The 27,489-nt window shown below is 33.7% G+C and overlaps 1 protein-coding gene across 1 annotated transcript in view; it reads left to right on the top strand.

Annotated features, from left to right (window-relative positions):
• LOC115511559 (kelch-like protein 1) overlaps window positions 1-27,489 on the top strand; it is a 234,459-nt gene that overhangs the window by 123,285 nt on the left and 83,685 nt on the right. The window contains exon 6 of the mRNA XM_032593557.1: window positions 25,523-25,747. Within this exon, the coding sequence (XP_032449448.1) occupies window positions 25,523-25,747 (225 nt within the window). The remainder of the gene's footprint in view (window positions 1-25,522; window positions 25,748-27,489) is intronic.

Genomic DNA, 27,489 nt, shown 5'->3' with positions numbered 1-27,489 from the left:
TAAATAAGCATTAAGATTTTATCTTAAAATTGTGTTTTCTTGGAAGATAATAAAAATGGAATAAAATGCAAAAAACATCAAAAGAAAAAAAAACTACAGCAAAAAAAATTGGAATTTACTTGGCAAGATTATTTTCAAAAGTAACACAATACATAACACTCAGTGTGGCATTTTTGAAATTATTTACACATTTATATTGTGCTATATAAACATTTTGTTGGATTCCTCTTCAGCTCCATAATTCCTGAGATTAAGATAACATCACATGAGATAGATAAACCATGGGTACAACGCTTGCAGATTCTCCATAGATATGAAAATTGAGAGCATGGTTTTCTCTGTTCCTTCTTATAATCATATGTGTACACATTCAGTGCCGATGCACAGGTTTTGTACCTCTATTTTGTGCCAGGCTCTGCATTAAGAACTTGTGTACCACGGTGAACATTATGAATATAACTCCTACTTCACAGAGCTACCAAGTTAATCTGGGGAAACAAATAGTAAACAAACACCCAAATGAAACGAATGTTATAAAAAGGGAATTGCAGGTGGAAGGAGCATAATGGCTGAAGAGCAAACCTGGTCTAGTCTAGAAAAGTAAGGAAGTACACAGAACATGTCTGCTCTTTTGTTGTGGTTGTTGTCGTTTTCCCAGCAGAAATCTAAAGAACTATTAGGCATTAGTTTAGCACATTGTTGGAATGAGAGGTTGGTCTTGGTGGGGAGTTCCAGACTGTAGGTACATCAAAGGTGAATGTTTAGTGTTGAAGAAAAGTGACATCTTCCAAAAAATGGAGTGAAATCCCTTATGGCTGAATTATAGTCAGTAGGGAAATGAAAGCATGGTAGTGAAGAAGAGACACAGTAGGCTTCAGTGAGGCACTTTACAGGATCAATTCTGATTTGTAGCTACAGAGGTCTTGAAAGGCTGGTTAAGCAGCCTTTGAAATCAGGGGGTGCCTATTCAAATGCAAGAGTGTCACTTAAAATCTCTAGTATACTTTACTCTTTCTCAGTATTATATCCATTTCTGTAAAAATTATATTCATTAAATGAGATGAAGTATTATGTAAAGAGGTTAAAGTATAAAACACAAGGCATTCCAACATGTTTCATACCAAAGGGACTCCCAAGGGACTCAGCAGAAACCTGGTCTGACCTTCCTAATCATGTGGAATAAGGCCAAGGCATGTAGGAACTTTGGAGACATGAGACTATCAAGGTGCTGTGAAATAACGGTGATACGGCACAGGGAAGGGAAGAAGACAAAAAGATATTCATATAAATGACATTTATATTTATATCATGATATATATATGGTAAGTACCTTTTATGCTAATATGAACATTCAAAAATCAATGAGAAATGAGAAATCAAATGAGAAAAAAGACTCAAGCCATAAATAGAAGTTTGCAGTGTTTTAGAAAGCATGATTTAATTCACTTTTATAACAGAAAAATACTGAAAAATAAATATTTAAGAACATAGCAATATATAGCACATTTTAAATCCAATTAAAACATTATTATATGTATTCATATTTGTTCTACTATGAATTGAGAAATGAGGGGACATAAAATTAAATATAATTTTTAAAAAGGCAATAATCATAAGCTGTTTTTATAAGGAGACTGATTTTCTTTAAATGATGTCAACTGAAATCAAATACAGATTTAAATCAGTGCAGTGAATTGTATTGATCAATTGGGTGTTTTGCTAAGAAATTTATTAAAAAACACACAGTAATCATCATAAATTTTTTTAAAAACGTTGATTTAAAGATAAAACACCAATTGTTTACTTTCAAGTGCTTGCCTTGACTTATGTATGAGTCATGTAAACTATGAAATAAAATTTGGTGATAGTGTTTAAGGGAAAATATTGGCATGAAAATATCTTTATTGGGTATATATTCTGATATTAACTGATTATTAGACAATTCCTTAGAAATAGGAATAGTTTGGTTTTGTACCTATCAGAAAATAGTATTTTTTTTTTTTGGAGATAACTTTTTTCAATCTAGTAAACCACATATTGATAATCTGATAAAACTACAACAGTATAGATAAGAAAAATCAAGTATGAGCTTATAACTTAAGCACAATCCCTGTTAACGGCACGGTATATTTCTTTTCTGCAATTTCTACGTGTGTGTGTGTATGAGTGTGTACAGCCATAACTATATATCTACATTTATATAGAGATATACCTATTTACATTTGTCTTCATCTCGATCTCTGTGCTTGTCTAGATAAGGTTCTAAATATATGTTGGTTTATTAGCCTACTTGAAGTTATTATTTGTGTTGCTTTTATTCATTATTTATATTACATGTGTTAATTTATATTTCATTAAAATTTTAAAATACATCATATCAAGAAGCTTACTAATTCTTACTCATATGGAAACGCCACAGCTTCTTTGAGCTTAGTCCTATTATTAAACACTTGGTAGGATCCAATTCTGTTTTCTTTAAATGATGCGATCGTTAGCATCTGCATGCATCAAGAGTTATTCCTAACCTTTGAGTGTTCTTTATAAAGTTTACCAAATGAAAAATTACTGGGTGGGAAGGTAAAGTGGTTGTGACATATGAACCAATTTCTTTCTGGGAAGTTTATAAGAATTTATAGCATCACCAAATTATACCATAGGGCCAGATTGTCTTCTAAACCAATTTTCTGCCTTACAAAAAGACCTTAATATAAAAATTTTCTAGCATAACAATAGTAGAAAAATTACATAATGAGCTCCCATGTTTTGACATAACTTTATATTTTTTCTTGGTAATAATTGAGTTTTGAATATATTGAATTCTTAAGTATAAAATCATGTATATAATGATATAGAATGACATATTAGTTCCTTCTTTTTTATTTTTCCAAATTCTATTTCATTGTCTTGATCTAATTGCCTATATCATATAGTATAAAGTTCAATAGAAACAGTTCATTGGGGTAATCCTCTCATTTTCCTTATTTCTTTATTTTAATATTTTTTCTATATTTATTTATTTAGAATAAAGCTAATATTTTACAAGTTTGCTGTAAATAATAGCATAGCGATACTTGGCGATTTCTGGAAAAATGATGCCTCTATATAGAGATTGTAAATAACATTACATTGTCTCAGAGAGAATTTACTTTCATTTTGGCAGACACTTGAGTAAGAGGAAAACCCATCTTCCAAATCAGGATTGGGTGATTTGAGACTAAAATGCAGTATTTTGAGGACTGCTCTACCCCTAGTTTGTTTTCAATATCTATATGAGAGCCATTCATCCATTGTGGGCCCTGAATACCCTTTTATTTTCAGAAGAATGAGCCCTAGCTAATTTTTAGCATTTTAGCTTCTATCTTCTGCCTAGATTTTTGCCTCTCATCAGATATGTCTTAGCAGCAAATGCACAGAGAAGACAAGCAACAATGCCCCACCATTCTCTCTTTTGAGGCTAAGGTCCTAACTGCCTTGGTTGTGTAGAAGTGCATGCACTTAGTATCTTCCCTGCACCATGACACTGCCAAGGAGCCTGTGCAATGAATATTCCCAGGGCTCTTGGTCTCTGGCTGCTTGTGAATCAGCATTTCTTATGGGGAAAAGGACCAAGAATTGTTCAGCTCACTTCAATGCTCATCTCTTCTATGGGTCTTTGACCTCTTAAGTGTTAGCTGCCTTTTTTAGTCTCTAATGTCGTTAAACAGCTAATTTTTGGAGTATTTTAAAACTGTCACTTTATGGTTACTCTCATGAAGACAGTCTTATACAAGCTTATCCATCCTGGTTATGCAGAGGCCCCTGTGGATTTGTAATTTCAACAGTGTCCATTTCTGAAAATTCTCTCTTTTGTGAGATTTATAAAATAATCATTCATGTTCTCATCTTACTTTTAAATTTCATCTGTTATTTATTTAAATGTTTTTACATATTTATTTTCTATTCTGTAATGAATAATCTCAACATTTAAAAGTTTGAGAGTCTAAGCGTTGTCTGTTGTTTCTGACAAGTCTCATTTTTGTTAATTTGATTCTTTTACTGTTGGATAATATTATTTTGAAGTCATAGTTCATTCGTCGGGCTTTGAGGGGACTCAATTGGGATGTTTGCCTCCAACAAGTTTAGCTCTAACCAAGAACTGGGGGCACCACTGACATAAGTCCTGTCAGTCCTCTTCAAAGCTCCAGACTTCACGCAAAGCCTCTGGTTCATTCTTCCACCTTATGGTAGGCCAAGGGCAGGTGCTCCAGATCCTATCACAGGTGTAGACATCTTTCCTAAGGAAGTGCTGGCTTTTGTATTTGGTTAGCTCTCTCTCAGGTTTTATCTCACTGTTCTTTCAGATATTTGGTTGTGCCCTTCTCACTTTCGTTGAAGTCCAGCAATGCAAAAAAATAGTGTTATGATAGTAATTTTCTCAGCTGTCTTGGTGTTATAACTAGAGGGCATATCAGCTGTCTTCTATTCTCCAATAAACAGAAGCCTCCTTTTTCTTTTCCATTTAGAATTTTTCTTCATAGATTATTTTATCTCTTTATGTCCTATACTTTTTGCAACGTAGGTATTTTGTTTAGAATTCAACTGTTAGCAGCCTGACTTTTTCCTATCTATCACATATTTATAAAGTAGATAATTGATACATCCATGGTTAAATAATTCTGAGTATTCACAAATTTGGGAGTACTATTCAAATATAACTTAAAAGTCTAAATCTTTAAAATAGAGATTATAATTCTAACTCAAAGTATTAAATTATATCATGTACTAAATGAGAACAGCTAGATACAACATAGATGATGATTCACTAGCAATTTGATCAAATCCCCACACATTCTCCTGATAGCAAATGTAATTCAAACTCAAGCTTAATTAGAAATTGATACATCTTGGGGCACCTGGGTGGCTCAGTCGGTTGAGCGTCCAACTTCGGCTCAGGTCATGATCTCACGGTTTGTGGGTTCGAGCCCCGCCTTGGGCTCTGTGCTGATGGCTCAGAGATTGGAGCCTGCTTCAGATTCTGTGTCTCCCTCTCTCTCTGCCCCTCCCCTGCTCATGCTCTGTCTCTCTCTGTCTCAAAAATAAATAAAACATTAAAAAAAAAAGAAATTGATACATCTTGGATCTGTATGATCATTAGCAGATATTCAGAACTACAAGTATAAATTAATAACTATATTTATTCTAATGTAATAGATCAATATTGTTACTTCTAGTAGGCTTTTGGTAAATATTTGTCATATTTAGTTTACAACTTATTTAACTGATCTTAGTAGATGTCCAAAATGAACAAATCTTGTATATATATATATAGCAATAACTTTGAAGTAGAACATTTATGAGTATAAACTGTGTTCATATGAAATTCTCCTTTTTTATAATTGAAGATCTAAAAAACAAACTGTAAATAGGAGATTCCTATTACCTAAATAATTTTCCTAATATAATCCTTCAAGCAGAAAAAAATATCACAAATCTATATCAGGTCCTCAGTAACTGAACATTGAAGAATGTTAAAATTATTTCATCAATGGCATACTTTGAGTACCTATTTATTTTTTAAAAAATATTTATTTTGAGAGAGAAAGTGGGAGAGAGAGTGGGGGAGGGGCAGAGAGAGAGAGAAAGAGAGGGGCTCCCAAGCAGGCTCTGCCATTCAGAACAGTGCCCCACATGGGGCTTGATCTCAGTAACCATGAGATAATGACCTGAGCTGAAATCAAGAGTCCTACTGGGCCACCCAGGTGACCCTCAGTACTTCTTTTTTTTTTTTTTTTTTTTAATGTTTATTTATTTTTAAGAGAGAGAGGGTGTCAGAGTGCGAGCGGAGGAGACACAGAGAGAGAGGGAGATACAGAACCCGAAGCAGACTCCAGGCTCTGAGCTGTCAGCACAGAGCCCAATATGGGGCTCAAACTCACGAAATGTGAGATCATAACCTGAGCTGAAGTTGAACGCTTAACCGACTGTGCCACCCAGGTGCCCCCTTCAATACTTACTTCTAAGCAACACCATATACAAAATTTCATTTACTTTGTACAACAAACATGTTGAGAGAATATTCTTAATTATTTGATTTTGAGGAAGGTTGGTATTTTTTTTTTCGAGAGCGAGAGAGAGCATGCCCAAGCAGGAGAGGGGCCAAGGGAGAGGGAGGGAGGGAATTATAAGCAGGTTCCACACAGAGCCCTACCAGGGGCTGGATCTCATGACTGAAGATCATGACCTGAGCTGAAATCAAGAGTTGGATGCTTAACATACTGAGCCACTCCAGCACCCCTGAGAAACATTCTTAATTTGTACCTTTTACTAAGTATGTTAAGATAGATTTTAAATGAAGAGATCTGTGTAATTCCAAAATCAGTGTTATTTCTCCTACCCTTTTGCCCACATTTAACCTATTAACGATGAGATGTGTTGAAAGTGACTTTTTTAAATGCCACCATAAAAGCCTGATGTACTTTTAATATTTAATATGATTTTTCTTTAGGATTTTACTGACATTTAGGACTAGTTCTCTAGGGAACACATTAGGAATATAAGAAAGTAGGTAATTGAGAAAATTAAATATTCTCTATTATATTTATTTCTCTTTCATGTTTTGTAAGTTAATTTTTATGCATACAGAATTATAAATATTTTAAGTATTTCCCTTAATTTAAAATTCTCTATTTGATCAATTTCTCATAAGCTTTACCTTTCAATAACACATCTTCAAAATGGAATATAATAGACATTTTATAAGAATTCAGACTGTATTTTAAATTTTATTCTAAGGATAGATATGAAGAACTATCAAATTAGTATTTTTAGATAACAAAAACATGTATTTGCTTAATCTCCAGAATATTCACATACATGAATATAAATTTATAAAGATCACATTCAGTATATTGTTTTAAAAATAAAAGTTTATTAAAAGTGTTCAAAATATTCTTTTTTGTTTAACTTTTATGTTGATATTATTTCCTCAAAGAACAAATTATCCATGTGAAAAAAGGAACTTAGATACATATAAAATACATGGTATAATTATCAAATAAAAGCATTGTAATTTGAACAAAGTCATTATACTTCCTGCTATAAAAAGCCATTAATATCCTGTCTAGAATATACCCTATCAGCAATATTTCCATCTAACTTGGCTTCAAATGTCTCTCATCAGAATTGCTCTGCCTTCCATAACTAATCAGTTATCAGAGCCTGCCTGATTTACATCAGCATTTCCACTACATTGATTGAAGCTTTATCACCTTATGCCTACAAACCTGGGGTAATGCATGTGTTTCTCAGATAAACTTATTTTTTCTCACAGCACATAAATAAGCTACATAATGATCTCCCTACCTCTAGTCTCTTTCAGTTCTACATATCCAGCTCACTACTGGCAAACCAATTTGTCATGACTTTTAGCATAATCACTAAATGCAAAATAATGAATAATAATAATAATAATCCTTCATTAGTCACCTAGATAGAGCCCATTCTTTATTAGTGTATGTATCCTTCACTGGCTATCATTTCAAATTTAACCAGCAGATTTTCCCTATTTTCCCTCCATCAAAAATGTCTTGATATAAAATCTCTAACCTTTATCAAATTTCACAACTCATTTCCTCAGGTTTGAAGCTTTACACAAGTCGCAATACTATCCATACATGTACATTGTCTTTTGTTTCAGTGTCTTTTATCTTTCATCACCCCTGCCTTTACTAGTCTAACCCTACTTAAAATCCTCCCACCCCTTAGCTGCATCTTGTCCATCTTTTATAATATCTTAGCATTTCATACTTACCACTTTTACTACACCAATCCAGTTACATTGAAAACATCAGTTTTTTAAGTATTTTATTTTCCCAAAATTTTATAAAAATTTTGAGCATATAGAAGTTAAAAGAATCATACGGTGAATATCCATATATTCAGCTTGGATTTTATAGTTAACACTTTGCTCATCCATCAAATTTTGTAATGCATTCAAAGTTCTAGACATAGACACACTTCATCCTAAAAACATTGGCATGCTTATTAACTAGATTTGAATATTTTTAGAGCTTTTAGGTGAAATTAACATAGAGTAAAATGCATAAATCTTAAGTGTAACCTTAAATTAGTTTTTTTTCCAAATATATCTACCTATATAATTCAAACCTCTAACAAGATAGAGAACATTGCCATTACCCCAGAAAGTTACCTCATATCCCTTTTTAATCAGCCCCAGCTTCCACAGCTCCAAAGAGAATTACTCCTTAATTTTTTTCAACTTCAATTAGTTTGGCCTATTCTTGAACTTCATACGGATGTAATCATACATTTCACATTCTTTAAGGTTTCTGTCAATCAGTATAATATTTTTTTAACTTGTTTGATTTTTTATTTTGTTAAATTCACATCCAAATTAGTTAGCATATAGTGCAACAATGATTTCAGGAGTAGATTCCTTGGTGCCCCTGACCCGTTTAGCCTATCCCCCCTTCCACAATCCCTCCAGTAACCCTCAGTTTGTTCTCCATATTTATGAGTCTCTTTTCTTTTGTCCCCCTCCCTGTTTTTATATTATTTTTGTTTCCCTTCCCTTATGTTCATCTGTCTTGTCTCTTAAAGTCCTCATATCAGTGAAGTCTATGATTTTTGTCTTTCTCTGACTGACTAATTTCACTTAGCATAATACCCTCCAGTTCCATCTACGTAGTTGCAAATGGCAAGATTTCATTCTTTTTGATTGCCAAATAATACTCCATTGTATATATATACCACATCTTCTTTATCCATTCAACCATCGATGGACATTTGAGCTCTTTCCATACTTTAGCTATTGTTGATAGTGCTGCTATAAACATGGGGGTGCATGTGTCCCTTCGAAACAGCACCCAGTATCCCTTGGATAAATGCCTAGTAGTGTAATTGCTGGGTCATAGGGTAGTTCTATTTTTAGTTTTTTGAGGAACCTCCATACTATTTTCCAGAGTGGCCGCACCAGCTTGCATTCCCACCAACAATGCAAAAGAGATCCTCTTTCTCCGCATCCTCACCAACATCTGTTGTTGCCTATTCTTTGTGGCCACTGCACATTTATGTTTAAGAGGTATATCAGCTGATGTTATAAGATACATGATCTGCAAAAAAAAAAAAATGTGTGGAAAATACCACTGCAAATGTGTCTTTACTTCTTAAAAACTATACAAATATGTGACTAAATAAATCACAAAAAGTGCTGTTTTCACTATGCCTAATCATTACTAAACTTTTTTTTTTCTTTTTCATGGTTTTATTGTTCTAATAATAGCATTTCATATGTTGAATAGCAACCTGGACGTTTTGGCATCTTTTATGAATATGAAATATTATTTGATACACCAGAATTACAGGATATATTTTTATTTAACATCAAAGCTTTTGAAGGATTGTATGTTAGTTGTGTTTCACATTCAAGTCGTCTTGGTGTCTGACTTCTAGGGAATTCTTTAAGACCACGCAGCATTAATGTGGTTCAGAAAACAAATGTACACTTATAGATAATGATCCATACAAATAATGATATATCCACCAAGAGGCAATTTAAGTGTGAGAGCAAATTTCATGAATAAATACCAAAGGGGATAAGCACATTTAATTTACTCTACTACATTGGAGTCATGTAAACTATACATATTACTCAAGGAATCCAACCATGCCTGCTGAGAGAGGGAGATAATTTCAATGATGAGGGTGATTCCAATTGCAATTTCTCTGGAGTAATAAGCAGGAGATAGGAAAAGTGAAAATGTTGATGCCTCAGAAAGTCCCAGTATCTGTGTCATGTAGGAGTATACTTGTACATTTATGCACTTACTTTGTATTTTAAATAAAAGCAAATTATACACAAAAAGCTGAGCATTCCATTTTGTGTCAAAACACCAAACCAAATATAAATTCCTGTACTAGATTTAAACTTTTGAAAAATATATATACATATAAGTACATAATATACACATACATGTATACATATTTATGTAAGTCCCTATTAATGGGCATTTACTAGAAATATAAGGGATTTTTTAAAAATTCAATTATTTCAGGACTTAACTATAGATTTGAAGGCCTAACTCCTCCCCAACAACCTGAAACACCTTTTGGTGCATGCCATTTACTCATTTTAGTAAAAATGAGACAATTAGAGTTGTGTGAGCTTTGGTAAGATGAGTAAGTATTCCAAATGTTAGTGTTTCTCATATAGAGTAGGAATGATATAGTATTTCATATCTCTGAGACACTGTGACAAATACTGACAGGAACACATATAAAAACCTTAACTGAACACTGATTCAGTAAATGGTAGTGGGAGTAATATTTTGAAGAGTTATATATTATTCATTGCTGGTAATTTTTTTTCTGTATTTATTTCTTTTTGAGAGAGAGAGAAACAGTGTGTGCATGAGTGGGGTTAGGGGAAGAAAGAGAGAAGGGGATGGAGGAACATGACTTGAGTCGAAGTCAGATGGTTAACCACCTGAACCACCCCCGTGCCCTTATCACTAGTAAATTTTTGTCCACACTTAAGCCTCTAGTCATTGGGGTTGAGACTTTGATAGTTCAAAGAACAAACACACCTAAGAAGAAAAATCACACTAATAAGCTTCTGACCTCTAGACAAAGTTTCATTTGAAAGGAAGTTTATGAACAACATGAAATTCACTTATAAAAACAGTTAGCTATGCTTTTGCGTCAAAATTTGAATGTCAGGGGCGCATGGGTGGCTCAGTCGGTTAAGTGTCTGACTTTGGCTTGGGTCATGATCTCACGATTTATGAGTTCGAGCCCCGCATCGGGCTCTGTGCGGACAGCTCGGAGCCTGGAGCCTGCTTCGGATTCTGTGTCTCCTTCTCTCTCTGCCCCTCCCCAACTTGTGCTCTGTCTCTCTAGGTCTCTCAAAAAATAAATAAATGTAATAAAAATTAATAAAAAAATTGAATTGTCAGTATCAATTTAATATTTATCCAGATAAGAATTTGAAAGCAGAGGGGCACCTGGGTGGCTCAGTCTATTAAGCGTCCAACTTTGGCTCAGATCATGATCTCACGGCTGGTGAGTTTGATTCCCACATCAGGCTCGGTGCTGACAGCTCAGAACCTGGAGCCTGCTTCTGATTCTGTGTCTCCCTCTCTCTCTGCTCCTTCCATGCTCATGCTCTCTCTGTCTCTCAAAAAGAAATAAATGTTAAAAAAATTAAACAAATTTTAAAAGCAGATATTATACTTTAAGGATAATTAAGTTAAGTTTATTTGATAGCAGTTATACAAATAAATTACTTTCATTTAGTATACTACTCTTAAGCTTGACTCCATCTATTGTCATAAGGTTTTAGTTAGAGACATTTTTTGTTGTACAAAATTCTAATTTCCTTTTAAGTTTCTTGTTTACAGGTGACCATTGCCAATATCTACCTATGAAGCATGGTCATGAATAAATAACAACTTCATATATTTGACAGTCTTAACTATAATTCTATTAGATTAAAATCATTTTTATATAGGTGTTCACATTTTGATTAGAAAATTCAACTTTCTGAGAATTCTGCTATCACTTTTTCTCCAAAATTAGGAAAAAACAGATTTTGTTTTGGGTTTTTTTCCTTAAATTTCTGCCCCAATTATTGGAAAGTATTAATTATGAAATTGGATTTTTTAAACTTTTTTAATGCGTATTCATTTTTGAGAGAGGGAGAGAGAAACAGCATGAGCAGGGCAGGGGCAGAGAGGCAGACACAGAATCTGAAGCAGGTTCCAGGCTCTAGCTGTCAGCACAGAGCTGGATGCGGGGCTCGAATCCATGAACTGTGAGATCATGACCTAAGCCGAAGTCAGACGCTTAACTGAACAACCAAGGCACCCCTATGAAATTGGACTATAACTGTCTCACTGCTATAGCTGGTTCCTCAGCATTTCTTGGGTTCCCAGATTACCAACTCATTCGTTTTGAATTTTCTAATTCTGGTACAAATATTCATATAAACTTCTAGTCACTGTTCTTTGTGCTGGTCAACTAAACAGCAAAAGTCACTGGCCTGTCATAGCTTAACTTATATTCAGGAGACAATAAACAAAAATACATGTTAGTATGAAATAATTCATTTGATGGCTAGTTATAGAGAAATATAAAGAAAGTGGGAGGGGGTGTACAGGATGAGGGGCCAGTGTTGCTGTTTTATGAAGATTGAGTAGGGAAGGCCACTCTAATAAAACTGGTACACAAATTGCTATATGGAAATTCAATTTGTTTCTTTCAAAAATGAAGACTTGTTTGATTTATTATAACCAACAAACATTGGTTAGGTGGCATTTTGCTTATATTATATTGGCATCTAACAGCAAGGGTTGGCAAACTATGGCCCACAGGCCCAATCTAGCCCACTATCGGTTTTGTATGGCTTTGGTTTTTATATCATAAGAATTGATGGGGCACCTGGGTAGCTCAGTTTGCTAAGCATATGACTCTTGATTTAGGCTTGGGTCATGATTTTACAGTTCATGAGTTCAAGTCCCTCATCAGACTCTGTACTGATAGTGTGGAGCTTGCTTGGGATTCTCTCTCTTTCTCTCTCTCTCTCTCTCTCTCTCTCTGTTTCTCCTCAGCTTGTGCTCTCTCTCTCCCCCAAATTAAATAAATAAACTTAAAAAAAGCTAACTGGAAAAAAATGTAAAGAAAAATATTTAGTGACTATTTGCATTTTGTGAAATTCGTATTTCAATAGCCATTGAGTTTTATTGTACCTCTCTCATTTGTTTAGCTATTGTTTGTGGTTGTTTTTACTCTATAATAATCATATGGTTATAACAAATAGACCCAAAAGGAGACCCACAGCTACATTTTTTACTATCTGGCCCTTTATAGGAAGTTTTCCAACCCCAGCTATAGAAGAAAATAAACCTCTGTACAGTATTTCTAGGAAACTTGTATGTCAAACGCCTCTTCCCTTGACCCAACTTGAACGTATTGGCAGATGGAATGGACAGTTTCTGTGCTTGTTCATGAGGTCCCAACACAAGCAACCTCCCAGCCTCCCTGCTTATCTGCCTAAGAGCATTCTTTTTTGGTATGAGAGCAAGGTCAGGCTGCATGCACAGGAAGCCCAATAGTGCAAGTACAGGCTGGGGGTAAAAGCTCCAGAGGAAATCCTCAACCAACAGGGTAAGAAAGTCTGTGATTCTACTATAATTTCACTTCTAGCATTATCACTGTTCTCTTTTATGCTCCACTTACCCCTTTGTTAGGCAATTCTCTCTTCAATTATCTTTTATTTATTCATTCATCTATTTATTTTTATTTTTATTTCATTTTGGTGAAATGACAGTGACTTTATCACAAAGAGACAAAAAGGTGACACAATAGCCTGTGCATGAACTCAGTAACAGAAGTGCAATGAGCAATCACTTGAAGACTTTGAAAGAAGTGATGTGATTGGCCACTGATCATAATGTACATCTGTTTTTTAAGTAGTGATTTGTGGACCGCAAAACTAATAGCAAAGTTTGCATTTTATGCAATTTTTCACAGTTAATATATTGCAGTAGTTGAAATTTGTTGGGGGGGGGTTGGAGTTATTTAACTAACCCATGGTAACTGAAATTCATGCATATCAGAACTATTCAAACACTGTCTAATTTGAGGAGATATTGTTAAATTATGCTGCTTGATACAAAGAAATAGGATTAGAATGTTAGGGTGTGAGGTTGATGGCAACTGCAAGGTCCTTCTTGTAGGCCTAAGTCTATGAAGCAGCCCTCTTTTCTTTGGCTGAAGGAGAATTAAGATTATGAGAGGCACTGCCCTCTTCTTGACACAAAGTGACCACAGTGAGCTTTCCTAAATACAGTACCATCACAGGTAAGCAGAGGACCCTCTGGCTTAGGAGAAGCCATGTATGAGACTACAGTTGACCCTTGAACAGTGGGTGAGTTGGGGCACTGATCCCTACACAGCTGAAAATTTGTGTATAACTTTTGACTCCTCCAAAACTGAACTACTATTAGCCCACTGTTGACTGGAAACCTAACAAATAACATAAACAGTCTATTTACACGTTATTTTGTATGTGTAATATATTCTGTATTTTTAGAATAAAGTAAGCTAGAGAAAAGAAAATGTTATTAAGAAAATCATAGAAAAGAGAAAATACATTTACAATACCGTGCAGTATCCAAATTCCTCCTGTAAGTGGACCCACACAGTTCAAACCAGTGGTGTTCAAGGGTCAACTCTTTTTAGTTCCAAAGAAAGAGTAAGCAAATGGTTAAAAGCTTTTTCAGATTGATATTCTTTGGAGGTAAGAGAGAAAAAATGAAATTGAAGCTTCATATCTTCTGTTTATCATTTCACACATGACAGCTGTGGATAATAAATGGAGCCTAAAGAGATACCCCAGATACACTGGTAGGAAGACCACACTGGCAGTGACTCTTCTTTTAGATTGTGATGGACTGAGTGTATAGTCTTTGATTTCAACATATTTGCATTGCTTCCTTGTTGATGCCCTGTTGCAGCCACAGGTCAATTAACAGCCAGGTTTCTGAGCAGAGAGTCCTACCTACTTCTTTCACGTGAACTAAAAGCAAATCTTCTTAATAAAGGTAATAATAAGAAAAATGCTGATTTAAAAAAAGGAAGGAAAAGCATTAATTATTAATTATAAAATAAAAATCTTAATTTCCTTGAGGTATTTTTTATTGAATCATTTGATTATAGAGCATATATTATTATGACATTTAAATATTTAATGTGTGCCTTGGACTTTCATATATTTAAAAAATTTAAATTATCTAACTTTAAGAATAAGCTCCTGTTACTTTTCTTTCTTTATTCAAGGGACTTGAAAGGATTATTTACCCTGAATTTGTCTCTAATTCGATGCATCATTACCAGTATTGTTGACAGGCAAAAATGGAAAGGGAAATAGATAGGTGGAATTAACCATCTTGACCTGACTTTTTTACTTCCTCAGCTTGAGCTGTACAAGCTTCACTATCAAGAACTTTTAAAGAATGGCTTTTAATACAGCAATTTTACAACTGGATAATTTTTAAAGCATTTAACTCAATAGTAATCGTCATGTAGCTTTAAGAAAATGATTCACTTACAATTCTGAGTCAGATAAACCTGAGCATTTGCAATTAGGTGGGTGAGATAATTTTAAAATACTGTCAGAGTTTTTCTGAAGAAAAGCAATATAACAAAAGAAAGCTTATTCTTTCATCTTTGCCCTTTGAGTATTGCCCTATTTGATGTCTGCCTCAGTAACTTCATTCAGTCACTTTGGTTCCACTTCAGTACGTTTTCTTTAAACTTGACATATACCATTGGAGATTACCAGTTCAAGGTCATCAGTTTGCACAAAATTATAGAAACAACTCAAAACCATGAAACATGTTAGTGTAAGCCCAGTTTGTTTTTCAGAAACAAAGGATTGTCTTCTGTCATGGGCATCTATTTACTGGTCTGCTAACATATTTTTAGGAGAGAACCATACTTCCCCAAGGGTCTCAGATGAAGAACAAGGCCAAGTCAAAGTATCCAATTCTTTAACACTCTTTAGAATCAAGAAAGATGCTCACGTGTTGTTAAAATATGGTTGTTGTTTTTTAAGTTTATTTATTTATTCACTTATTTTGAGACAAGGGCTAGTGGCAGAGACAGAGGGAGAGAGAGAGAATCCCAAGCAGCACCACACTGTCAGCCCAGAGCCTGATGCAGAGCTGGAACTCACAAATTGTGAGATAATGACCTGAGCTGAAATCAAGAGTCGGACACTTAACTGACTGAGCCACCCAGGTGCCCCAATTCTGGTTGTTTATATCATTCTCAGGGAGTCTCCAGACAAGGGACTTTCAGCCCCTGGAAGTCATTTTTCTTTTAAGTTTTTATTTTAGTTCCAGTTAGCTAACATAGTGTTATATTAGTTTCAGGTGTACAATATAGTGATTCAACACTTCCGTATATCACCCTGTGCTCACCATCCCCATCACCTATTTAACCCATGCCTCACTCACCTCCCCCCTCTGGTAACCACCAGTTCTCTAATTAGGAATCTGTGGAAGCCATGTTCTTTACTGAGTCAAAGATGGCTATTTCTGGTGAAAAGTGAATCACCTGTCAATGAAGTCTCCTTTCTTAGCCTCATCCTTACTAGAAAGAAACAAAGCTTAGTGACTATTTTGGTTGTAACTGTTTTTGGTATCTCTTGTGAGGATAAATCAGGGTTAAAATTATGTCAAATTCTTCAAAATTTAGTCTAATAATAACTTTATTTTGCCTTCTAGTAGTCAGAGGAATTGGGCCAAGTCACTATACGTCTTCTGTAGGTCTTTCTATGAATGTGGATTGAATAATAAATTAGTGTGTTATGATGAACTTCCCACCATAATTATAATTCTTGAGCACTCAGTATTCTTTTTGATCAATCTCCCTGTGAATGAACAGTAAGCGATAATAGATACATCTGTTTTCTAAATTAAGTCTCCTTTTGCAGATCCACAGGGAATAAGTCTGTGTGTGTTGTGAATATGTTTCATACAAACTAGATCTTAACCCTCTAATGTGTGGCTCTTCTCTGGCAAAGAAGGACTCCTCAGGGCTACCTTAAATTACTTCTGTGATAGAGAGTTAGAGAATGTTAAGTAAGAGATTTAAAGATTAAGTAGAAGTCACTACACTTTCACCTAATGTGGTATTAATGTAATACTTTACTTTAAATGAGCAAACACCAGTAGATCACAGAGATCCTTCACTTATATATCTTTTTAAAGTGGGTACTCATTTATGAAAAAGGCAAAAATGTATTCTCCAAGAGTTTATAGTTTAGGTGGAGATCAATAAGACCTCATGTTCTTTTGCTATACTTATGAAAAAGCATTTCAATGACTGGTATTTTGTTATATAGTCAATAATAGAACTAGAACCCAATTGTCACAATATTAATTTTTCCTATCATTCACTGGTACCCACATTTTCAGCAAAGGCTAGAAAAATTCTAATAAATATTTTACAAAAATTATTAATTAGGACATAGGGCATTTTAATAACAAAATAGCAAGATTTTGGCTGATTTTTGGCAAATGTTAATTGTGAAAATAAGTATTTAATTTGAAAATGTTAGCACATGAATTTATGTTTAATGAATATTTTTAAGAATGTGAAAAAACTGTATTTGCAATAATGCTTTAATATACGTGTTCTTTTGCAATAAAGTTATTTTAATAAATGAGTTCTTTGCTGTAAAAAAGGTGGCTAAGTAATAATAATAGAAACAATTACAATTTTGGCTTATCTTTTTAAGTCTCTTTCCTATGACATCATTAGTAACATCAAAAGCTGGTATTAAAAAGAAATTAGTATTTCATTTATAGGACTAAGACATATTTATGATACAATATTTAATAGGAAGTTACAAATCAAAAATTCAACTCCCCCTATTTCCTAAATTTATTATGTATTTTACTATACACACACACACACACACAGTAGTCCTTGAAAATGTTGCATCAATTTAAGGTCAACCAGCTGATTTTGATGTCAATATCAAAATTACTCACTTTCCAAATCTGCTGTGAATATAATAAGGTTATCTTAGAAAATCTTAAGTAAAATTTCTGATGCTTACGTGTTGTTCATATTGCTTTCCCATTAATTACCTGCTAGTATTATTAACATGTTACTATTTTTATGTTTCTAATTTACTTCTTGATCTCTAAAGGCTTTTTATACATCAAGGAAATTCACCCTTCACTACATTTATAAAAAGTTTTTGTTTTTAATGTTCTCAGTCTTTTGTTTCTTTATGTATTTTTGATGTAACTGTATTTTATATTTAGATGATTGGTGATCATATATATTCATATTTATTTTATAACTTCTGGGTCTTATGGCCTTCCCTCATGGACCTTCACTCTTAAGTCTACCTAGAAGTAAAAATTAATCACCTACTTTTTTATCTTCCAAGATATTTAAGGTTTTAATAATGTGTAACCCAGGGCAATTTACTTAAAATCTCCGTCTCTGTTTTTTTGTTTCTTTTTTTTTTTAATGTTTATTTTTAAGAGAGAGAAAGAGAGAGACAGAGCGCGAGCAGGGGAGGGACAGAGAGAGAGGTTGACACAGAATCTGAAGTAGGCTCCAGGCTCTGAGCCATCACCACAGAGCCTGATGTGGGGCTCAGTCACACAGCACAAGATCCACGGAGCGTGAGATCATGATCTGACCTGAAGTAGGTCGCTTAACTGAGCCACCCAGGCGCCCCTCCTTGTCTATGTTAATGTCTGTGAAGCCTTGAGAAGAGAACCACGTCGTGGGTTCTCTTGAACCCACACAGCTGTGCTTTAGTCATTGGTTCATCTCAAGTGCATTCCAGTATGAAGAGTAAGACAGGACTCCAAGTTTACTTATTTATTTTTCTCCAAAGAATAACTAGTTATCTTAAAACTAATTTTTAGTTTGTTTATGTATGTATTTATTTACTTTTAATGGAATTTATTGTCAATTAGCTGACATATAGTGTATACAGTGCACTCTTATCTTCAGGAGTAGATTCCTGTGATTTATCACTTACATACAACACCCAGTGCTCATCCCAACAAGTGCTCTCCTCAATGCCCATTACCCATTTTCCCTACAGCCCCCCGCCCCCCGCTCCCTACCCCCATCATGTTTTCCATTGGTTTAGACAGATACTTTTATTAAATTATAAATATCAAGTGTATTAAGGTTATGTCTGGCTTTCATTTCAGAGTTATGAATACAGTTATTTCCTGTGTCATAAAGCATTTTTAAAAATTTCTATACTTATATAATGCTTTTTAAAACCTGGTAACCATTTTTCCCTTACTACTCCTTTGTTTTAGAAATTATCCAGCTTTTAAAAATGTATTTTTGATATTTCCATTTGAATTTCTAGAGAAATACAAGTATAATTTCATAAATACTTTGTAAAAATATCATCATATTAATTGTGATTATATAAGATAATAATTCACATTTCTGAAAACAAGCCATCTTGTTCAAAATTAGTGTGATTCTTTCCATTCATTTTAATTGACATATTTCCATAAAGTTTTAATTTTTCTTTATCTAGAACTAGCCCCTATCTTGCTGGTTTTTAGATAACTCACTTTTAGTGGTGCTAAAAGGTAAATTTAATTTTTCTAAAGAAATTACACTGATGTTTGCATTTTGCTTATATGATTAAACAACTTCCAGAAATCTTTTAAATTTTTCTAAGATTTTAATGGTAATAACATTTAACTATTAAGGTGCATTATTACATAAAATACAAATAACTAAAATTATGCTCCATACTTTTGTTTCTCCAAGCTATGAGTTAAGAACTTGGCATATTTTGGCATTCCTGAATTTAGTGAAATTAATTTAAACTAAGTATAATGTTAGATTTTTTTAAAGTAAAATTTTAGTTAGTTAACATCCAGTGCAATACTGGTTTTGGTAATAGAATTCAGTGATTCATCACTTACAAACAACACCCAGTGCTCATCACAACAAGTGCCCTCCTACATACCCTCCATGTTTTTGAAATTTATATATCTACCTCAAAATTCAGCATTAAGCTTAATGATATATTTACATTTATATCTCTATGCATAGCTTTGTATCAGTCTATTACCCCTTGCAAATGGTTATATTTATAGAAGGGAGAAATGTGGAATTTTGTTGGATGTTTATTCAGCACATATGAAATTATTATGTGTGAAATGTTTATAATGCCATCCTTATAAAACATAACAAATTACCTAAAATGTAGTGACTTGCCTGTCTTTGAAAAATATTTTCCCTGCAGTGATATCTTTTATATTAGTGTAAGAATATTATCCCAAACTATATTTTCAATAAGTATATAGACACATGAAAGTCAATGAGAAGCTTATCCTATGAAAAATTCAAGAAATAAGTCATTCTTTATAATGCTATTTTATTTAAAGCCTGAAGTTTTATATTTTAAGTGTCATAAAAATATCTTTGCTTTTAAACTTTTCCAGTATGTTTCTCTCTATTTACTGCTTCCTTCAAGAGAATACATTCTAACATAATTTAACCTTTTCCTAATGATTTGATGTGCATGATTGTTCCATTTCAGTGAAAACACCATTTTTATTCTGGTTACTTCCTCACTGTCAGCTATTGCTGTTGTCAAAGGATCCAGATCACTCTCACTTGTTGGTTTGTAAAGTCTTGTGAGTAGGGTAATGGAGCTTATTACTAGTGCACTAAAATTATAGTAGAAAGGCTTTGTGAGAAGACCAGAGGCCCTTTCTTTTGAGTTGTATAAAAGATCTTTAACTTCTTTTTAAATTTTTTTTTTTCAACGTTTATTTATTTTTGGGACAGAGAGAGACAGAGCATGAACGGGGGAGGGGCAGAGAGAGACGGAGACACAGAATCGGAAACAGGCTCCAGGCTCTGAGCCATCAGCCCAGAGCCCGATGCGGGGCTCGAACTCACGGACCGCGAGATCGTGACCTGGTTGAAGTCGGACGCTTAACCGACTGCGCCACCCAGGCGCCCCAAGAGCTTTAACTTCTTTATAGCTTTTTGTGACATTTTGTCAGTTCGGAAAACTATGATCATTTTATTCTGTGCTATGTTCAAGAGAAGTAAGGTTGCTAAATGATTGAGTTACAGATACTGTAATAAGTCCTGCTATCGGTAATGCCAAAATGGAATGCGTATATATTAATTGCTATTGTTACAACTTAATCATATGTGACTGTATAATAAACAACTCTAAAGAGACCCATAACCACACTTTGATAATATCTTGAACACTTATTCTAGGTTTGATATTTTGAGACAAGAGCCTGCTGTGTTTTTTGTCATGAAGAAAATACTTTTGTATTTGCATTGTATAGATTACCTTCTAGTTATGTTATTCAACTTGAAAAAAAAATACCTGATAAATTTTTAAAATGCAAATTAAAACAAAGTACACGTTATTGCTGTGTACCAAATTACCACAAACAGTGGTTTAAAACAACCGTCATCTTTTAGCTCACAGTTTTGTAAGTCAGAAGTTTAGGGTGGCATGGCTACATTCTCTGCTGTGGATGTCAAAAGCTGAAATCAAAGTGTTGGCTAGGGTTGTGCTCTCATCCAGAGCTGGAGGTCATCTCCCTGAAAGATTGCTTCCTCGCTGGCTGTCAGGTAAGGAACACTCCCAGCTCCCAGAGGCCACCCATATCCCTTCTCATGTGGCCCCTTCCATTTCCATACCTGACCTGAGCAAGTCGAGTCCTGTTCATGCTTCATATCTTTCTGACTTCCCCATCCACAACTAGCCAGAGAAATCTCTCCATGTTCAAGGGTTTATGAGATCAGGGCCAGCCAAGTTATCTCCCCATATTAAGGTGAACTGTGACACACAGCATAACAATCCAATGAAGTGATTTCTTATCACAATCCAGGAAATAGGTCATTAAATCTCAAGAAGGAGCATTTATAAAATTCTGCCTGCCACATGCATTAAGTGCAATTAACTTGTTCTATAACCAGGATAAGGTAGTAAATATGTGTTTATCAGAGTGGGCTCTAGAGCCAGCTTAATATTGCTGTTCAACTAGTTATTATCTGAGAGACACTGAGCAAGTTACTAAAGCTTTCTCTGATTCGGCTTCTTTTTCTATAAATTTGGCCTAATAATAATACCCATGTCATAATATTTTAATAAAAATCAAATGTACTAATACATGTAGATCTCTTAGAGCATAAGAAGTACTCAATAAATACTGTATACTAATTTGATTAGTATATTGGGACTAATGTCATATGGTCTCAAAAATGCCTGACATTTTATTTCACATTATTCAATATACCAAGAATGAGATGTATCTTTGAATTATATAACTCCATTAAGTTGGAAGTTTTACAAATTTCTTTAGATTCTATTGAGTTACACTACACATTTTATAAAATAATATTGTTATTATACAAAGTTATAGCTCACAGAATAATAGTAAAATTCCCTACAAGAAATAATGCAAACTTCAAACTGCTTTACCATAGTAATCTAGACTTTAAAATACAAAACAATAGGGATCTAACCAGTCCTAATATTGGTCCTCCATAGCCAGGTGTTCTCATTATACCTGTTTTAATGAACCTAAACATTAATTAGTTGCTTATGTTTATGGTTTGGAGTCTCAGAGTAGGTGCTTTCCAGTTTATGAAAGTTGTCAGGACTCTATTGTGCCTGCAGTCACACATTCTAAAGTCATGCAGGCATTTGAGATAATTAGTGACAGTTTCATGCCCTTAAAGTAACTATATGTTAAAATAAGTTTTCCTTTTTAACATTTCAAAGTTATGACTTGTGACCACAATAGTTACTTATATTCTATTTTTAATTTACATAATGACAAATAGTACCTTTACGTCACATTTAACAGGGTAACATTTCTCAGTGAGAATGGCTTTGTCTTTCCTTTGACTCAGGCGACCACTAAGGAAATACATATACTCTGATGAACAAAGAAAACCAACCAAACCCATAAACAAATTTGTAAATTAAAATAAATAGTAATAATAGAATTGTGATGTTTATCCAGATAGCTAATGAGGTATACTGGTGAGAGAATTTCTTTTTCTTTTTTTTGGTAATGTTTATTTATTTATTTTGAAAGAGAGAGCACAAGTGGGGAAGGGGCAGAGAGAGAGAGAGAGAGAGAGAGAGAGAGAATCCCAAGTAGGTTCAGTGTTGTCAGTGAAGAGCCCAGCATGGGACTAATTCCCACAAACCCCGTGATCATGACCAGAGCCAAAACCAAGAGTCAGACGCTCAACCGACTGAGCCACCCAGGCACTCCTGATGAGAGAATTTCTTAAAGAACATTATTATTCATAGCTTTCCTTAGAAAAAGAGGAAGCATATGCTTAACTTTGTGATCCTTAAAAACTAAATAAAATATTTATATTACATTCTGACCGAATGAGAAAATAATCAATTAGATTGGCTACTATAAGTAAGTTCTACAAATCAAGAAATATTTCTTTGTTTTGTTCTACTAAACTTTCTATAACTATGCAAAGTCAAACAGCGGAGTGAAAATAGGTGTTGTCTTCTAGGGCAGGTAGAATATGGTTCCCCAAAGATATCTATATCTGAATCCCCAGAATCCATGAATATGGTAGCTTACATAGAAAACTGTGGGAAAGTTTTACGGTGGTGAAGAGAATTAAGTTTGCTAATTAGCTGACCATAAGCAGTCTATTCTACATTAAATAGGAACGTTCTGCATTAATTCAGATTATAAAGGGGTGGGCCTAAAGGAATCACAAAAATCAATGTCAGAGAAATGCAGTATTTCTGGCTTTGAAAATGGAAGAAGGGGTCATAAGGAATATGGATGGCCTGTGAAAGATGGGAAAGGCAAGACATTTACTTCTTCAAAGCCCCTGAAAGAAATGAAGCTCTGTCAACACCTTGATTTTAGCACAATAAGACCTATTTTGAACTTCTGACCTCCAGAGCTGTAAGGTGATAAATGTGTGGGGTTTTTTTACGCCACTAAGTTTGACGTGATTTTTCATAGCAGCCATGGGAAATTAATACAGCTTCTAATTTGAAAAATGAAGACAGGATGTACTCAATTTCTGATGTAGCAATTTTAGGATAAAATACAGAGGTCACCTTTGAAAACTCAGTTCAAGGAAAAACACTGTAAAAGCAAAAAAATCCTGCCATGTGTTGAGATTTAAGATACACCTAGCTTGTTTGGATGAGACTTTGAAACTGAAATCAATCTTCACTTTTCCCTTTGAATAACAACACCTTTGGTAATTAATTAATTTAATTTCACGCATTCCCAATTATTTTCTCTTAGAAGGATGACTAGACCTTAATTTCTCTGCAAAGGTTTTGACCAAGGTTTTGGACAGTATGGAAAGTACAGTTGTACAAATACTTCCTTGTCTAGCCGTATCTGCAAAATATGAGTCTCATGAAATTGGGTTCATTGGGATTAGGTTACACTATTCCACCAATATTTGTCAAGAGTTAGTCATAAGAGAGAGGTACTTCCATATAACTTAATTTTAGTGAAGCATTCGTGAATGCCAATGCCATCAAGCTTTGAGAATTCAGATGACCTTGAAATTATTCAGTGGTTTAGTTCACCTTGGAATTTTGTTTTGTACATGGATGAATAAATCATCAAATATAAAATATAATAAAAATACTTAAGCATATCTTATGTTACTATTCAGTATAAGTGACTTTTCTGAACATTACAATGTATGTTTCTTCTAAAAATAATAGTACTAATCTTATAATGCCTCATATTTAGTTATATGGAAATTAGCTCATATTTTTATTAACTTAAAAAACATTAAATGCATCTAACCTAGTATCTATATTATTATTGCTTTGTTACCTTTGGATAACATTTGAGCATTTACTCAATTTTACTCATTTTATTTCAATTAGCAAAATTTCCCCTACCAAGTTGTTCATATTTGTTTAGTTCCTTGCTGGTTACTTTCTAAATAGCAAGTGAATACCCTGAGGAATACTTTCCCTAGTTTGCAAGCTTTTATTATGTTACAAGTAAAATAGATCTTTAGTGAGTATGTGAAAAGTACACAAGAATGTTGACTCCCTTTGTAGGGATATTTAATCATTGAAGATAAAGCACTGGTGAATGTGAATCTGAACACTAAGATCAAGCACTGAAAAGCAAGAGTAGTGTTTTGTTAGCTATGTTTTATCATATAAACATTTGTGAACTTGTTCAAGGCAGACATTTTTAATGTGAAATGTGTAACCAAATCTATAAAAACATATCTCATCAGCAATTTAACTTATTTCTGCTTTCAATTTCTATATGGCAAGTTAGATTTATTCCATTTCTCAGATTTATGTATAAAAAGCTTTTAGGAAAGATAAGCTATTTTATTTAGAGATTGTAACATGATTGATAAGGATAGAAAATCAGTTTAGTCTCTACATTCTATTAAGCTATTCCCCAAATACATTTTTTAAAAGAAGATCTTAAAAGGCATAGCTGACATTTGTTTACATAACCTCAAATTGACTTTTAAAATGTTCTGTTATTTTAAGGCATAAAACAAATTTAAAGAGAAACATGGTAAATAATTTATTAAATTCAATTCACTTTCAGAAACTGTACAGAGATTATACAGAAATTATACTAGGATTATGTTACTTTTTTATGGCAAACAGTGACATAAAAAAGTTGTAAAATCTGACAGAACTGTGCCATGACCAACAATAATTTTATTGAACCGATAGTTTAGCATGAGACCATTATAACATTCAAACAAGTTATAAATTTGTGTCTACTTTGATAATTAGTTTCTGCCAAGGAGAAGAAATAATGTAGTTAAAATACTACTCCCTTTGGTTTTCTGCCACATTGTCTTTAAGAAAAAAAAGTGTGACAAGAGTATTTTCACATCTGAATTTGTACACTGTCTTGGGCAGGTTGTGTGTTAGATTAGTAGTAAATGGTGATTGTTTGATTTTATGTTTTATCAGGAGCTACAACCATAGAGAAATATGACCTCAGAACAAATTTGTGGATCCAGGCAGGAATGATGAATGGCAGGAGACTGCAGTTTGGTGTGGCTGTTATTGATGACAAACTCTTTGTAATTGGAGGTCGAGATGGCTTAAAGACATTGAACACTGTTGAATGTTACAATCCCAAAACCAAGACTTGGACTGTCTTACCACCAATGTCAACACATAGACATGGTCTAGGTAAGATCTCTTACTTTATTGGTATTATTTTTAGAAACATTTATTGATAGTTAAAATGCATGTTAAAAATAATATTACTGTCATTAATTATCATTAACTTTAGATAAATTATGAGCTTATTTGGAGCATTTTTTCTAAGTTCTTGACATTTTCTTGTGTTGATTAATGTGCATTAAACTGTTGAGAAGGATGTCAAAGATACAAAATGAGTAGACCTCAAGCAATCCTCAAAGTTTTCACAATCTGACATTCATACAACATGTAAAGTTCAATATGAAAAAAAAAATAGAACTATCATGGAGAGGCCAGAGTAATGTTGCCCGGAGGAAAAAATAGTTAATGTGCATTGAGGAAAACTTAATTAAGGTGGCTCACTCCACTCCCATAACTAGCCTACCCATACCTTTGCATGTAATTAATTCCACCTTGAAAAATCTGTGGGGAAAGAGCAATACAGTTTAGAGAAAGAATAACGTATCAATTGGCACCAGGGATCATTAACACAGGATTCAACCGATTTCTCCTGTGGAAGAACCTGGAGATGCAGAGAACTATACTGGGATTCAGATGATCTGGGTGTGAGTCTTGAATCTACCGTATTGACATGATTTGAAGACAGCATTTAAACCATAAGACTTCAATTTCAAGACTTGCCACCAATTCAAAGTTATTAAGTAGATAAAAATATAATTATAATGTTATGAAATCACTGTGTGAATTGTAAAGTCCTATACAAATATTTGAAAAGAGGAATGAAATAAAGGTGAACAGTTCCTGAATTTGTACTTGTACCATGGGGATTATAAAGAGAAGTACAAATGACTTTCTTTGAATACCTGAAATATGGCAAGTAGTCAATAAGTGTCTTTCATGTATTTAGAATATACATATTAGAGAGCTATCCAGGTTTAATTGCAAATTCATTGATTTAGACATTCATAGGCAAGCAAAATTATAGAACATTTCTAAAATACATATTAATGCTAGTTCAATTTTGATATCTCTAGCACTGTACTTCCCATTCTTGTTTACTCTACCATCAATTTAAGCAAACATTAAATAAATAAATAAATAAATAAATAAATAAAATAGGTCTGGACTATTTGATCTTTTAGCTTACCTCCCTTTTTTCACATTAGGTATTAGTAAATTAAGGAATAGTAATAAATATATGAAAACCTTTTCAAGTCTAAAATTTTTTGCTTTAAATAATAACTATATAATTTATTTAAATCACATGGAACCAAATTATAATATGAAAATATTAACAGCAAATTATTCTTCCCAGGTAACATTCATGAGTATTAAAGGTTTCTTACATGATTGTTTTCCAAATATAATGGAGGATTTTTGCTTTTATATCCATGTAAAAGCTATATGTGTTGTTTTAATTATCTAGCTATCTAATTACCTATGTTTCTGTTTGAGTGAAATGTAGAGAATAAGCACTCTGGTTTAGAATGTTTAGAATTTAATGTCTCCTTCTTTCTTTTTGTTTTCGACAATTCAGTAATTTTCTATTAAGGTGTACTAAGGTTCAATTATGTAGGTTATTTGCATGCTAAGAGAACATACTTGAAAAAATTTCATCGAGAATACATCTTATGCTATATAATTTCAAGTGTTTAAAGTGTACAAGGTGATGGTGTGCCTCCAAATTCTGTCACACAGCGTCCTCTCCTCTAGGCATCAGGACTGGACAAAACGGTAACCTGGGGTATGGTCTTTCAGTTTTTCTTATT

The sequence above is a fragment of the Lynx canadensis genome, chromosome A1, assembly GCF_007474595.2.
Source record: "Lynx canadensis isolate LIC74 chromosome A1, mLynCan4.pri.v2, whole genome shotgun sequence".
NCBI classification, from domain to species: domain Eukaryota; kingdom Metazoa; phylum Chordata; class Mammalia; order Carnivora; family Felidae; genus Lynx; species Lynx canadensis.
This window is presented reverse-complemented; position numbering and strand designations above follow the sequence as displayed.